Below are 15,825 nucleotides of genomic sequence, written 5' to 3'. Positions count from 1 at the left end.
AGAACATTTTTTAGGAACGCTCACTTTTAATCAAAGTGCCAAACATTTAAATTCAACATCTCTTTAGCACATACAACTCTCAGTACGAATGCTTTATAAACAAAAACTTGTGTTCAAAATAATTTCTTGAAAGGACAGATGCAGCATGAGTTACAGTGAGCGAGTGGTAATGTTTCCCCTGTACTCAGCAGTTAGATTTAGAACCAGTGAAAGGACTACAGTGTGTGATCAGTTCACATGGACGCCTGCACATTTAAATATGTCAACACAATGAACAAAAACAACAGAGGAGTGAAATGTGATTAACTGTAAAAAACTACCTGAGACTATCATTACAATTAAAGGTCCAACCAAACATCCAGCTCCACATGTTGCCATACTGTTACATATTTAACAGTTTGGGGGGGGGGGGTGATGCTGCATTTATTTTTAAGATATGCTAAATGTGAATATATTTCATCTGAGCAGAGCAGGTAAGTGTTGACTATTAGCCATTTTAAATTATCCTCGTGGTGTCCTCAGCAGATTGTGTTTAGGGAACTTGTACGCTTGCTCATGGCTCATAAAAGATACTGGTCATGTTTGCAACTGTGGAGTCAACCATGACTTAAAGCTTGAGAACACGTCTCTCAAATAAAAACTGAATAATCATTCATCCAACAATACGTCCCACTCTAGAACACTAAATTTCCGTTGGTATTTCTGTGACTGCATGTAGTTTTGTGGAGAGGAGGCTCAGACTGATTGTCAAACCCTGGGTTCAGGAGGAACAGTGCACATTCCATCCTGACCGTCCAACACTGGACCAGCTCTTTACCCTCGCAGGGGTGCTGAGGGGATTATGGGAGTTTGATCATCCAGACAACATGTGTTTGGTAAACTTGCAGGAGGCTTATGGCGGTGTAAGCCAGGTGACCCTGTGGGGGGCACTGCAGGAGTCTGGGGTTAACGGTAAATGTCTCTTCTAGTCTTAAAGACCAGTCAAAGGACTTAACTCCACGAGCCACATTCACCTGTTGATAAACACATTCATGTAGCACTTCGACACTTACATATATTACTTATACATCCCACTACCACATTGATGGCACAGCCATCAGGGGCAACTTGAGGTTCATCATCTTGCCCAGGGCATTAAAAAAGGCATTCAAGGCTATATTAATGATAATGATATAAACTCATGGGAAAATGCATTTAGTTTAAATCCACTTTTGTTTGTTTAATTGCAGGGAAAACTTTCAGTGTGCCACGCTCATGGTTAAAAAGGTGTGTATTAATAGTTCACCCAAAAATGAAAATTCACTCAGTATCTACTCACCACCATGCCAATGGAGGGGTGGGTGAAGTGTTTGAGTCCACAAACCACAATTCTTCAAATGTAAAATAAAGTAAAACATTAAATGTCTCCATACTGTTCCTGTGGTGTCGTCCAAGTGTCCATAAGCGTCAACATTTAAATTCCACTCAAAACGGCGTCATTGACATAATGTCTTTAGACTAAATGCTGGAGGAGGATATCAGAGGACACTTAGGCTTACAGACAGTTCAAAGACATCACAGCAGCAGTATGGAGGCATTTTGGGTTTTTTTCTGTTATTTTTTTTAACGTTTGAAAAATCTGTCACCATTTACTTTGATTGTATTAGATTTGATGTTTACTCCTGAAACTCCAAGTGTTTTGGGTGAACTATGCCTTTAAGAAATGGGTGTGTTTTGGGAGTAACATGCAACAAACCAATCAGAGCACCAGCTCCCAATCCCTTTATAAGCCCGGTGAGCTGGCACCTTGGTGGATTCATATTATGATGGTGGACCCTTCTGGCAATAAGAGAGATGCAGATGAAACAGATCATCTGTCTGTGCGTGCGTGTGTGTGTGTGTGTGTGTGTTTGTGTGTGTGTAATAAGCTGAGTGTGCACTTGTTGTGCATCTTCTTTTGTAAAAGCATATCACTGTCTGATAATGAGCCTTAAAACAACAGTGAAATTCTGCACCACTGTCTCTTTCCACTGCCTCAAGATATAAATGCACCAAAAATGCATCTGACCACCTAATTTTAAGACCAGCACACCCATGGGTGCTTAAATGGAGGCGAGTACATTTGCATTACACTCATTAGTTAGTTAGGGCCCTTAGAGTTAATCCCACTTAAATAAAACAGGCTGATAGGTCCAGTTAACTTAAATATCATGCAGAATTAAAAATACATATTGAATGTACACAGCATTTTGCAATGTGACCAAAGCCCCGCGAAACATCCGGTGTGATATGCTTACATCGATATCATCAGTGTACCCGACCCGCTCTATGCAAACATTCACACTGTAAAGTCACTCAGCTGAACACCAGTGTAGTTTGTGTTTCAACAAAGTAAATCTTCAGTGTGTCACGCTACAGCTCTGCCGCACCAGAGGAGACTAACTGGAAGACAACTGTGTGTTACTGTCGGTTTGCACCCAGTATACAAATGTACTTTGTAAATCCACAGGCACGAGAATATTTGATCTGTTGAACACATTTTCTAAAACAAATCCCAGTTTTTACTTTTATCCATTCATCAATTTCAAACCTTTCCATGACTGTGAGAAATTCATATTTACATTCTTCATATTTCTGACTACTCCCTTGAGTAGACTTCTTCATCTATTAGAGATGTGCAGATGTGCAATTTCAGGGCAATAACAATAGTTCCACTCTTCCATTTATCAGAATATCGTGTGCACAGGGGTCGGCAAGTAAGTTTGGACCACAGGCCAATTTGCGGGCCAGAAGATAATCAAAGGTTATTTCAAGAAATGCATTTGTGACCGACTGTTAGAGAACGCTTGGTAAACTGCAGGGAGCTGAAGTAAACTTTTTACAGCAAAAAAGGTTTCACAAGAACATATTATGTACTCTGTGTCGGCTTACTTCCAGACGCCGTTTCTCACGATTAGTGATTGAAGTCATATTCCTGCTGTGCCTGAACACAACAGTGTATGACGGCTAAGTGAGAGACTCCACACACATGTGAGCAGGTTGATCTCCTGAGCACTGGAACTCTTGGCCTCTGACTCAAATAGACACAAAGCCTTTCCCATGTGTTCCTGTTCCTTTAAATCACATGATCAATACCATTATTCACGTCAGCAGCAGGAGGGCTCGCCTGCTTTCGACCGAGGCTGGAGATGCTCCAGACAATCCTGGAGAATCCTGACTCAACAAGCTTTACAGAATTTCCAGAAACCAGCTAAAGTCCGTCTGTCTCTATCACTGCAGAGCAGTAAAGACCTCTCCACTGCCCCCACCAAAAATCCTAGATTCACTTCATATTCCATCATGACATCCATTGCTATTACCGTCCTGCATGTATAAGTATTAACCAAAGAAAACAGCAGGCTTTGCTTATGGTCTGCTCTCATTACTTCTGGATGTAGATGATGATGATGCACAGAGTTCCCACCAGTCCCAGGGCCTGAATACCCAGGAACCAGAGCAGCAGCCAGAAGAACACAATCACTACCGGCTCCACTATCTTGTCTCCAAAGTACATCTGGCTGAAGCCCATCCCTCGCAGGCACTTGTTGAGCATCCCAAACAAAGTCCCCATCCGCTCACAGTCATCCAGCTGAGGCTCTCTGGTGGTGGGGTCGTCCATGTAGGGCCACCGGGCACTGGGATCGATGGGTGGTCCAGGTCGGGTCTGGCTGCCATCAGCCTGTGGAGACAAAGGTACAGACATGAACAGAGCGGCTCCTGCACACGGTAACTGCTTCAGACCAGATGTTTTCCATCTGCTCATAGGAAGTTTTTTTCTTCCCCTTCTTAACTTAACCCCAAAGAGTTTAAAACAGGAACACAGTTTCCTGAATGGCCACTTGAGACTGGCTCCAAAAACAAGTCAATCCCCAAAGACCCACATGTTAAAACTCTGCATCAGAATCAATCCTGTTTAGAGCTTTGGTCTCTACAGCTGATTCCCCCTTCATGAAAACTTAACAAGGGCTGCCTTTTAATGTAGGAGCTGACTTCTTTATCTTTCTTTACAGTTTAAAGTTTATTCAAGCTTTAAATTATGCATGATTAGGGGTGTGGCTACTTTGAGAGAGGTGCTAGCTTTCAGTTGTCTGCCAAGTGGGATCTCTTGGAGAATTTTGAGTTTTTGAATGCATAATTAGTTATAAAATGTGGTTTGTTGTGTCGTTATTGTCCTAACAGAGAAATATAAGGAATATATTCAATTTGCAGGAAGTAAAATTCTATTGAAATGCTTTGTGACTGTCCAATGTGTACGAAATATGCCTGCACAATGCAACAGAGACCGTGAATACCAAACTGATGAGCTTCAAAGTAATTGAAGTTTTATCACGTAGACGTGAATATATCTGTTACAGAGGTGATCTAACATACATGACTTTACATATTATATTTGTCTGAGTGAAGTTTTCCTCTGGGGATCCAGTCATCGGGTCAGCACCGACTCTAGGTACAGACTTGTTTCCATAACTTACAACAAATCAAGCAAAATTTAAAAAATTTTAAATTGGCCATAATACCTTAATATACATTACATTACATGTTACATTACCGGATACTTGATTAGGGCACAGCTTGCTCTGTGATGTCGCTCTTAGGGGGACATTTTTGGCACAGGTTTGATGCTCCCCTGATACAAAAGGCCAAAGATTTTACCGATCACACAACATGAGAACACTTTCTGCCAACCCAGTCTTAAATGGCGCTCTGCTTCCATTCCCTGTAGGCACAGTGAGTGTGCAAATCACTTTTTAGCGCTCATGGTTACAAAACAACAGCTGCAAACACAAGTGGTAGCGACAAATTGTACACAGACGATTTAGTATTGCCTTCGCAGGAAATTTAAAAAATGTAAATCCCTTGATAGGAAAAAGCTTCTCAACTCCTACTTGAATCCGCAGCACTGGCAACTTTCTCTACGACAGCGTCCTATTGCAATCTGATATTCTATATCGTATAGGCTTCGCCCTTTAAGGCTATCTCTAGCGCGTTTATCCCTCACGTGCATGCGCAGCACTGAAAAAGCTATAGTTATAATAAATAACAAATAATAAACTCTTTTTAATAATAATAATAAACTCAGTAAAATAACAAAATAATAAACAATAATAAACTCTTTATAATAATAATAATAATAATAATAAACTCAGTAAAATAACAAAATACTAAACAATAATAAACTCTTTATAATAATAATAAACTCAGTAAAATAATAAATATAAACAATAATAAACTCTTTATAATAATAATAAACTCAGTAAAATAATAAAAATAAACAAAAATAAACTCTTTATAATAATAAACTCTTTATAATAATAATAATAATAAACTCAGTAAAATAATAAATAATAAACAATAATAAACTCTTTATAATAATAATAATAAACTCTTTATAATAATAATAATAAACTCAGTAAAATAATAAATAATAAACAATAATAAACTCTTTATAATAATAATAATAAACTCAGTAAAATAACAAAATACTAAACAATAATAAACTCTTTACAGACTCAAACTTTGAAGCTTCATTTCAGGGGAGGTAAACTCATGTGAATCACACGTGTCACATGTGTGACAGTGATTTGAACCATACGTCATACCAATCATGGCATGTATACAGTATGTCTGGGCTAACGTTTCCATGTTTGGTGTCAGAAGTCAACAAACTACAGCTGCAGATTCACTGTCGGTGAGCTTCTTTCTGACTTTGTGAAGATTATGTCTGAGCTCATGATGACAACCTGTCACATGACGTTTCCTCTCGTTGTGATGACCATGCCACAGTTAGCACGGAGACAGCATCTCATCTAAAGCTGCTGAGCTGCCCTTAGTGCCCTATAACCACACCCACGCCTCGCACACCATGACACGACACGTTTAAAAGATAAAAAGTCCTTTTCTCATCACGTGTAGTAAACTACGGCAGCTCTTCTAGATATTACATACGAGTCTCATATACATCCCGATTTCTGTACGTGATCATGATAACGCTTTATATACACGAGTCATGTTCTTTAGATGCTGTGACACTCATTTTCGACCGCGTGTTGATTTAAGAGTTCGATTTCTGAATGGAGTTTGGCTGAGGAGCCGCGGTTGCTAGTTTTAACAGGACCTCCACTGGGATGGATGAGAGCCACGATCACAGCTCCTCTGGGAGCGGAGCCACGAGCCAGTGAGACGCTCCTGACACCTGCTGCACGGGGGTCCCGAGCTCCGACGACGCGGTTAGCATGAGAGCCGCTGAAAAGCTGCTTTACCCGGTGTCGCTGGTGGTGTGGCGCGGGCTGTCGTGGAGCAGCGGGTCCGCCTCCTCTCCGGCTCACCGCCGGTGGGTCCCCAGGTTCACGTCGGTGAAGAACATGCCGATCACTGACAGCCGGTGCAGCGGACATTTTACTCCGCGGTAGAGCCAGGGTTCACTCCGGAACACAGTCAAGGCCAAGTCAGCTTTGTTCAGCGGTGCCTGTCTGTACTGAGCATTACGGTAAGCACGCGGAAGAACAGATTTCAAAATATAAGCAACTTCCGGTAGACGTGACTTTTATTATTCTTTAAAGGTACAGTGTGCAGAATTTAGTGATATCTAGTGTTGGAATGTCATGTTGCAGCTGAACCCCCCTCACCTCACCCTCTCCTTCCAAACATGAAAAAGAACCTGTGATAGCCTTTAATTGTCATAAAAACTCAAAAGGTGTTTAGTTTTTCAGTCTTGACTAATGTAAAAAACATGGCAGCCTCTGTAGAGAGGGTCCCCTCCATGTAAATATAAAGTATTTAAATATAAAGGTTATTTTCTGGGGTAAAGAAAACTACAATTCATACAATTTAGATGAAACAAACTAGTGAAAACCTCATGAGGATTATTCTACATTAAATTTCTGTCAATAGATCCCTTTCACCTCAGTCTTACACACTGGACCTTTAAGTCTGTCAGTCAAGTACAAATAAACGAACAATATATGGAAATGTGAGTCAATATATTAAAACAAATTTGAAAAACTACTAATGTTTGTTAGTTCAAATTGAGATCCAGTGATTTATTCCAGAGTGATTTATCTAAATCAATATGCATTTCAGTGGGAGGTTATCGTTTCAATTGAAGGCTTTGAGCAAAGAAACTAATTCTGCAGCACCAAAGCTGTCATGATTGTCAAGTTATTAGTGAGAGCAATACAACAAAAGACACCACATCCAACAGTCATGGTGGCTGCATTTCTCACTAAACATAAAGTGAATGTAAACCATTCTGAACACATACGAATCAAGTCAGAACATCAACATAACATTACTAAACTAATGACGAGACAGCCACACTTTACTAGTCCCATGAGCCTCTGCACACGTGCTGTTCAATAGAGAAGCTCATCAATCGCTACAATATAGTAAAAAAAAACAATTTGACTGTTGAGCACTAATATGACTGACTGTCAGTGAAAAACTCCCCCTTTCCACCACAGTTGTATTATAAGATCTATTTGTTTATTCATTCAACCATTCTTTTTTTATCTTATACTTTTTCCAAGGAAGTGTTTAACATGACACCGAATTTAAAGATCCATTACTTCCATCTTTTCCCCCATTTTTAGTTAATCACAATGGAAATGGAGTGGTGAAGGCAATAATGTCCCTTGCTTTAGCCCCATATCAGGTAGATTTAGCCGGCACTCCAAAGATTGCTAGTAGGGGACATGGTTGTCAGTGACTTCTGGAGCATTCCTTAAAGAATTGGAGAACGCTTATCCTTAAATTGTTTTAAAAACTCTGCCATAAAGCCATCAGGCCCTGGAGTCTTTCCACTCTGCATAGATGAAATTGGCCCCTGGAGCTCTTCTAATTCTGCAGTCTGGTTTAGCTCAGCAATTTTATTTGTCTATTGATTATTATTTGCCCTTTACTCGATGTAAATTCAGAAGTGTACAGTTTAATGTAATGGGACTCAAAGACCGTATTAATTCCCTGTGGATTTGTTACCAGGTTACCTTCATTATCTTTAATTTCAGGGATCAGTCTTGAGGCCGCTTGTCGCTTTAACTGATTCATTATTAACAGACAGACAAACAGGCTGACTAACTTGAAATCAAGTTTATTGCTTTTATTTTAAAATCTATTTTCTTTTTCCTAATGCCTGGTCTGAAAATAACTTGGTGTCAGCCATGGATGTTGTCAGCAGTGATGATACAAGTAGCTGGACCATCCTTTAGAGTTGCTTTCAGACATGTACTGAACTCTGCAGTTCCTCTGTATTTTCTCCAGAGGATGAAAGAAAGAAGAGATGAAAATAGGCGAGACAATGTTGTCCCACAATGAAGTAGCAACATTTAAAGTGATGCACCAAATCCATTAATATAAGCTGTATTTCCTCTCACACCTGTCCAGTCAACAGTAATGTTGAAGAACAAGCATATTGAACTTACAGTTCACAATATCATCATTACAACAAAATACAACATCAAAAACAAGATGTTTCTCCTTCACACTCTTCCTTGACCCCATCAAGGTCAAAGAATAGTTGTTAAGAAAGCTTGACTTTGTTCTTTGGTTTTATTGGAGAGTTGTAAACTAACAGAACATTGGTGCCGACTGTTTTACAGTTCCATAAACTTGTTATCAGCCCAGTTTCCAGTGAGGATACTGTAGATGTTATTCTTGTTGGCAATTATATATTGCTAACATGTTTGTCATTACTTCTCCAGCTGACTCTTTTGTAAGTGTCTCTCAAATGATCATATATTGAGTAACTTTAAACACAAGTTGTTTACTTATTGGCATTGCAGTTCAACCTGTTTTGTTTTTAATTATTTCATGTCAGTTATGAGTTGGTATCCACAAAAACTATACCTCTGTTCTCCTGACATATCTGTCTTACCTCTGTCAGAGTCACAACATCAATCTTCCAAATTATTTTTTCCAAAATCTAATGATCCTGAACCATATTACTCATATCAGCCTATACTGGGATAATAAACACTTCTACTGACGTTATTGGTCAGTTTTCAGGAATTTAATTCAGTGCAGTTTTGTTTGTATGCATTATCTTAAGGCACTTTACATAGTAAGGTGGAGACCTTCCAAAATTATTGAGAAACCCAACAGTTTCGTAATGAGCAGGCATTGCACACAGAAACGTATTCATGAAAAACTTGCATTTATTTTACTCCAGGGAAATTATGAATGCAGGGCTTCAATGGTTTTTAATGATTTAATTTAGTTAAATCAATATTAGTATTTTATTCATTATGTTAATTTAGTGTGTTAACGTTCAGGACTAAATAACAATATTCCACAGGACTCTACAGGGGGATGGTGTTTCATTTTCTGTGATGCCTAAAAGGCTCGGTCTGGCCCTGATGTTGTGATTTCTTCTTCTGACAGTGAGGCGTGGGATTACACTCCGCATGAACACAGTGTAATCCCAGCTAATCTGGGATTCTGTTTCACTCTGCACCCTGAGCACAGTCTCAGACTGAGAAGTACTGGGAATATGGAGAAACAAATGGCCTGCCGGAGAACGGGGCTCGTCTGTTGAAGGATGTATCTGCTGCTCCTTGCTCACATCTTGCAGTCGTCTCTGTTGGCAGTCCAATCATGCCCGGCTTTTTGTGCGTGCACGTATGGGAGCAGTGGAATAGCAGAACTCAGGTGGAGTCATTCTCATCTCTGTGTGTTCGTGTTTAAGTGATTTGTCTCTCCATGAATAGAACTCAGCCGGTTATTTTCTTATCTTAATAATATTATCAAAGCTCTATTTCAGCCAATGCTACAGTGTTATTGCAACGAATGCTATAAACGTCATTAAATGTTTACAAATCATTGAATCACATCCTGCATGACAAAAAGAACAGTTCTCATACGGTCCATCATTTGCACAGTAGTTTACATTCTGTACAATAGTGGTTAATATGCACAGGAACAGGACTGCAGTCATCTTATCACAACAAAATTTGGTGCCCACTAACAGAGAAGTATCAATACTATAACAATGCCACATCGTGTATACATACAGTGATCTGAAAGCAATGTGATTCTATTCATGAAAAGATATTTACTTCCTGAAGACCATCTGTATGTATGGAGGATGTGCCATCAGAAATATTGCATAGTCAACATTTTTTGGTGTTTGATTGTAATGAATAAAACATTTATGAGTAAAAATGACAATTATTTATTTATAATTGAATTTCAAGAATATTTTCTTCAGTCAAATAAATACATTATTTTCATTCTTAAAGAAAAGAGACATTTTTAATCCCATAATTTCATTTAATCATCAAATTATTAATTATCAACAAATTTGACGACTATTATTTTTAGATACTTGTGATATTGTGTAAATATAATAATATTGCTAAATGCAAATCAAATAAATAATCTATAGCATGAAATGTATTTTTTTGATATATAAAATACACATAATTTTTTTGTTTATATTTTAGTTAGTTAAAGGCACCATGTCATTTACTGGTGGCAGTAATATGGAAACTAGGCAGAGCCAGGGGAATAATTGAGGGGTAGTGGAAGCTGTAGTTTTTCCCTCTGTTGTTTGGATCAATAAAGCATGTAAATGAGTACATGTAAATGTATTCATAATAAACACTTACTGCAGAACTTCTACTATTGTGTGACACACTCCAAAACCCATGTAACAGGAGCAATATCCCAATAAAATAGGAGGACAGATAATTCACTTATGAATGTTATGAAAAATATTCTGGTTAGAAAACTGCACACAAATGCTTGTTTCAAATGTAAACTTCTCACAGGAAGGTATCATTATATAGAGAGTGAAAAACTATAACCTTTCAGAATATAAACAAAAATCATATCTTTGTTTAACAGCAAGTTGGTGCAGTGCAATGACCCTGGAATCCTAGCTGTTCCCATCAATGTCCCAGCTGACACAGTCAAACTGCGTCTAGAGAAGACCTTGATCTCCAGGGTGCCCCGGGCAGCCTTCTACAATCTGTCAGAGCTGCAGTTCTTGTGGCTGGTCTACAACTCCATCACGTCCATACACCCCAGCAGCTTTGTCAACCTCAAGGCCCTGCGAGAGCTGCGCCTGGATGGCAACCTCCTGACATCCTTCCCCTGGGAGGGTCTCAGGGACATGCCACAACTCCAAACTCTGGGTCTCCACAACAACCGTCTGTCCAGCCTGCCTGCCCACGCTGTGCTCTTCCTCCCCAACATCACCTACCTCGACCTGTCCAGCAACAGGTGGGTCCACAGGCTGCACGCAGCCCGCCTGATGTAAGGAACTACCGGACAGTCAGTCATGTTCAATAGATATGTTCAACTTTCCTTTCCTTTTCTTATTGTCTCTCCTTGTGCTTTTATTTTTCCTTCCCTTTGCTTAATTTTCTGTCCCATTGTTCTTGTCATTTTTCCATTTCTCATAATCTATTCTTTAAATTAATTTCCTCTCCTCTCCTCAGGCTGACTATTTTACCTGCAGATCTGCTGGACCTCTGGTTTCCTCTGCCAGGACAACAGGAGGGACGAGTCAAGAGGAGAATATTGGGTACAGTATGTTGCACAAGTTTTGGGAAATCTTAGCACACAGAATTTGCAGTCTGTCCTTTTTTTGTTCCTCTATTGTATATGACATCTCATGTGTCACTAATGAAAACACTTGATGTGCACAGCTGAAAACTTGCCACTGCAGCCACCTCATTGTCCTCAGACATGACGTTTTCCACCCAATGCACCCAATGCCAAATCAGTGTTAACAAGTCAAATTATCCTGAATACCCAGGTCTCCATGACAACCCTTGGTTATGTGACTGCCAGATCTCCATGGTGATGTCCTTGTCCATGTCTCTGGGGAGTCCTGTAGTTCTCATGGACCAGTTTCTGGTGTGCAGCAGGTCTCTGGGTCAGTCAGCGATACTCCTGACCCAGGCTGAGCTGTCCCGCTGTATGAGGCCCTCGGTCCAGCCTTCAGCCACCAGAATCATTTCACCATTGGGTAGTAATGTAATCCTCCGCTGTGACGCTAGTGGCTACCCAACACCAACCCTGACCTGGATCAAGACCTCATCCTATGCTGGTAAGTAGCCCAGGGTTAGTCTACTCTCTGGTGATTCACTTTTTGATTTACATCACTAATGTCTGAGCATCAGTCATACTGTAGTTTTGTTCTCTGTACAGATTGTTGCCAGCAACAGATCAGCGAGAACTCTGAACAGCTACCCAGGAACTTGGAGAGCTGTAAGTGGTGCTACCCGTCTCTTTCAAGATATATTTTATAATATATGCGGTTCACATTAGGGGTGGCACTTAGTAAATAAGTTAGCTGTCAGGGGTGGGGACTGCTCGGCATTGTGGCCATTTGCGGCTCGCAAGATTGTTTGATCCAGCCTGTAAGGCAATTCATAAATGCAAGGAAAAAAAACAACACACACACACGCACGTGAGTATGGGAGCGAGACGGATTTACTCACAAACACAGGCCCTTGGCCCCGCTTACTCACGCACTGACACGCAGACAGTGAAGAGATAAGAGGAGAACCCTGTAACGGGAACGAGGCGGTAAAGATAAGATAAGATAAGATAAGTCATTTATTGGTCCCACAATGGGGAAATTTGCAGCATTACTTAATTGCTCTTATTACTTAAGAGTCAAAATAGGAATCAGTAAGTAGTAAGTAACATGCAATACTTGAGTGTAAGGAAAATAAAAAAATATAGAATGTAAATATGAATGTAATTAAACTAACATATACATTGTAAAGACAGGAAAAATATGTGCAATGTGAGAATATGTACAGTGTATGGATTGCACATGAACCATTGATATTGCAGACAGATGAACATTGCACAGTTAAGAGAGTTAAAGTATATAATGTCCAACACTGGCATCATAAGTGTGTATGATAAATTATTCATGCCACTGTTTCCGGATCAGAGCCGCAGTTGGTTTGTACTGTGTCAGAGTCTCAGCCTGAGTGTCCTCCGTCCACGACCCCGGCTGCACTATAAACACCAACACCAATCACAAGTTATCAGGACCTGAACAGTACTGATGTTTACTTTGTGTGTTCACACACACACACACACACTATTATTATTTATTGTTGTGGTTAAGTGTGGTTCATTTTATCTGTCAAGGATATTTTAATATTTTAAATTCTAATTCAAATGTCAGACTGAATATTCTTTCAGTTCATTGCTCTTTGAAAGGGTGAACTTGCATGATTGTGCTATAAAAGTTTGATTCTATCAGTGGTATTAAATGGTTTCAAAATAATGACAATAATACCATCATCAACAAAAATTGTTTTTGTGACAGGCCGACCATAATATTTTCAACAATGCGCCAAGTTAGAGGTGACCTTGCACAGTTACACATGTCCAAGCAAAATTGGTATTGTACAATGAAAAATCATTAACTGAAGAGATATTGAACTAAATTGAATTCAGACCTTGTGAATTGGAATCGATTAATAATAAACAATAATTTAGTATGCCCTTTGAAGAATGTTATGAAAATTAAAATGGCCCTTGATAGAAAAACGGTTCCCCACCCCTGCCTTACAGGGAGCCAATGTTACACACAACACACTTGTCCCAGAGGGAAACTGATAGTGATACATTGTTAACAAGTATCCATTCAATGGAATACAAGGTTACTAATTATATATAACTAAATTAACAATATGAATACATAAAGAAATAAAGAAATACAAATAATGCCTTTTATTTACAGTTAAGTGGAAAATTTTGGTAAAGTAATGGCTGGTGAATCTGCTACACATTCATTTCATCTCTACTGTGCTCCACTGCGTTGGCTGCTCTCAGACTAGCCCTTTCTCTTGCTAGACATTTACACCTAATGCTTTTAGTTCAAGGTGTGAATCCTGCATCATCACTTAACCAGGTTTGACAGAAAAAAGGTAAGACTTGGTTCTGCAGGGATCTGTGTTCTCTAATTCTGTTCCCCACTGTGTTAACAGACGATTAAATATAGTACAGTTTGCAAACCTTTTCCAACCAGATGTAACTGTAAAAATGTTGCTAAGGAGTGGGTTTGGGGCTGGACTGTAGTCCTAAAGTTGGAGAAGAATTTGAATTTATTTGGGTCTGGGCTCAAAGACTGCCTCTGAGATTGTAACCATTTTATGTTCCAGTTATGCAGGAATCTCCTCGAGTGGGGGTTCGATGGTCCATAATCAGCCTCAATGGGTTGTCATACAAGGATGCTGGTGAATACCGCTGCCAGGCACGGAACATGGCAGGAATATCCGAAGCCCCGATTAAACTGAAGGTGGTGGGCAACACGAGACTCCGTTTTCCAAAGAAGAAGTCCCAAAAGACTCCATCCAAATCAAAATACAGAAAGCCAAACCAGAACCCAGGTACTACCAACACCCCCTCAGTGAAGGGGAATCAGATACTCCAAAACATCTCACCACCGTCCACCAACACCCAGACTGTCCCAAACATTGTGTCCAAAGTACTCCCTGTAGACAAGAACATTAAAAGGCCTAAACTCAACAGTGCAAAGAAAAAGAGCCAGAAGTCAGCATCCGAGTCCTCAAACAACTCTACAACTGCTCTTTTTTCAGCAACACTACTGTAATATGATGAAGGCAACCAGGGTCGGTGCCTATGTCCATGGAGATGCAAATAAACGTCCTTGTTTATAAACCTGTATTTTAAGTCTGCTGTGCTTTTTTGGAGACATTCTACACAATGAGGAGCTGTGCTGTCAGTTTGTAAAAATAAAATGTGTGACACATGGAAACTTGGATGTAGCATTAGTGATGCACCTGCAGTTTTGGTTTGTAGCAGATGTGAGTGAGCTGTATCCAAGCTGGAGAGCGAGGCCCATCCATGTTCACAACTTACTGTTCAGTCCATGTTGATTTTTCCACGGTCATAACCCTTTCGGTTTTTAAGCAGGTTGCAAAATCAGATCATAAAAGTGATTCTTTGTTTCTTGGCTGGAAACCATCACCTCTCACCTGATAGCTTAAAGGTCTCTCTCTCTCAGCAAGCCAGATTCTGTAACCTGGAGTAATTTTCTCACTGTGGTGTGAAGGTTGAAGCCATGGCTCTGTACTGCACAATGAATGATGACACTTTACACGTAATACAATGATCGCTTGTTACTGTCTGATGATCATTGATTGTATCCAAACTCATTCGATGCAGGTTGTCCGATAATCAGCCCGATATCACACACTGTGATCCCCACAGTAATTATGTTATGATAAATTTACTTGACCTGCTGTTATTTTCTAGTACAGTTACCACACATACCTGCACATGACTATATATCAAAGAGTTCATAACACTGTACTGTCCCAATGGACACTTCGCTCCCATAACACAGGTTCTCTTGTGGTTCCAAGAGTAGAACAAGAGGTAGAGCCTTCAGCTACCAGGCTCATCTCCTGTGGAACCAGCTCCCACTCTGGGTTCTGGAGGCAGACACCATCTTTGCATTTATGATTAAACTAAAGACGTTCCTTTTTGATAAAGCCTATGATTTCATAATAACATCTTTACATCCATAATTATCCCTCTTATTGTTTTCATTATAACAACTACTCAGAGCTGAAACCAGATGGCAACATAACAATCTCTCTCTTCTCTCCCCTCTTTACCACCCATCTCTCCTCTCTTCCCCATTTGTCTCTGCTCACCCAAACCAGTTGAGGCACATGACCGTCCACATTGAGCCTGGTTCTGCTACAGGTTTCTTCCAGTTAATGAGGGAGTTTTCTCTCCACAGTCGCTGCTCATTGTGGGAACTGTTGGGTTTTTCTAAAGTTTTAAGGTCTTGACCTTCTTTTGAACACA

At 39.9% G+C, this 15,825-nt stretch overlaps 2 protein-coding genes across 3 annotated transcripts; one reads left to right on the top strand and one right to left on the bottom strand.

Annotated features, from left to right (window-relative positions):
• Positions 1 to 6: 6 nt before the first annotated feature.
• Positions 7 to 6,413, bottom strand: fam241a (family with sequence similarity 241 member A). The gene is made up of 2 exons (XM_020085143.2): positions 6,279 to 6,413; positions 7 to 3,697 (listed from the first exon to the last, which is right to left on the bottom strand). The coding sequence occupies exons 1-2, from the start codon at positions 6,411 to 6,413 to the stop codon at positions 3,401 to 3,403; spliced, it is 432 nt and encodes a 143-aa protein (XP_019940702.2). The 3' UTR covers positions 7 to 3,400.
• Positions 6,364 to 14,673, top strand: lrit3b (leucine-rich repeat, immunoglobulin-like and transmembrane domains 3b). 2 transcript variants are annotated; one of them, XM_020085138.2, is made up of 7 exons: positions 6,364 to 6,505; positions 9,394 to 9,660; positions 10,858 to 11,235; positions 11,454 to 11,539; positions 11,774 to 12,067; positions 12,169 to 12,228; positions 14,148 to 14,673. In XM_020085138.2, exons 2-7 carry the CDS (start codon positions 9,551 to 9,553, stop codon positions 14,597 to 14,599), a joined length of 1,380 nt encoding a protein of 459 aa, XP_019940697.1. In that variant the 5' UTR covers positions 6,364 to 6,505; positions 9,394 to 9,550; the 3' UTR covers positions 14,600 to 14,673. The 2 variants fall into 2 exon arrangements, with proteins under 2 accessions (XP_019940697.1, XP_019940698.2); XM_020085139.2 differs by having other exon boundaries at positions 10,858 to 11,268.
• The last annotated feature ends 1,152 nt before the right edge of the window (positions 14,674 to 15,825 follow it).

The sequence above is a fragment of the Paralichthys olivaceus genome, chromosome 12, assembly GCF_024713975.1.
Source record: "Paralichthys olivaceus isolate ysfri-2021 chromosome 12, ASM2471397v2, whole genome shotgun sequence".
NCBI lineage: Eukaryota > Metazoa > Chordata > Actinopteri > Pleuronectiformes > Paralichthyidae > Paralichthys > Paralichthys olivaceus.
Note: the sequence above shows the minus strand (reverse complement) of the source record. Positions and strands in the feature narration are given on the sequence as shown.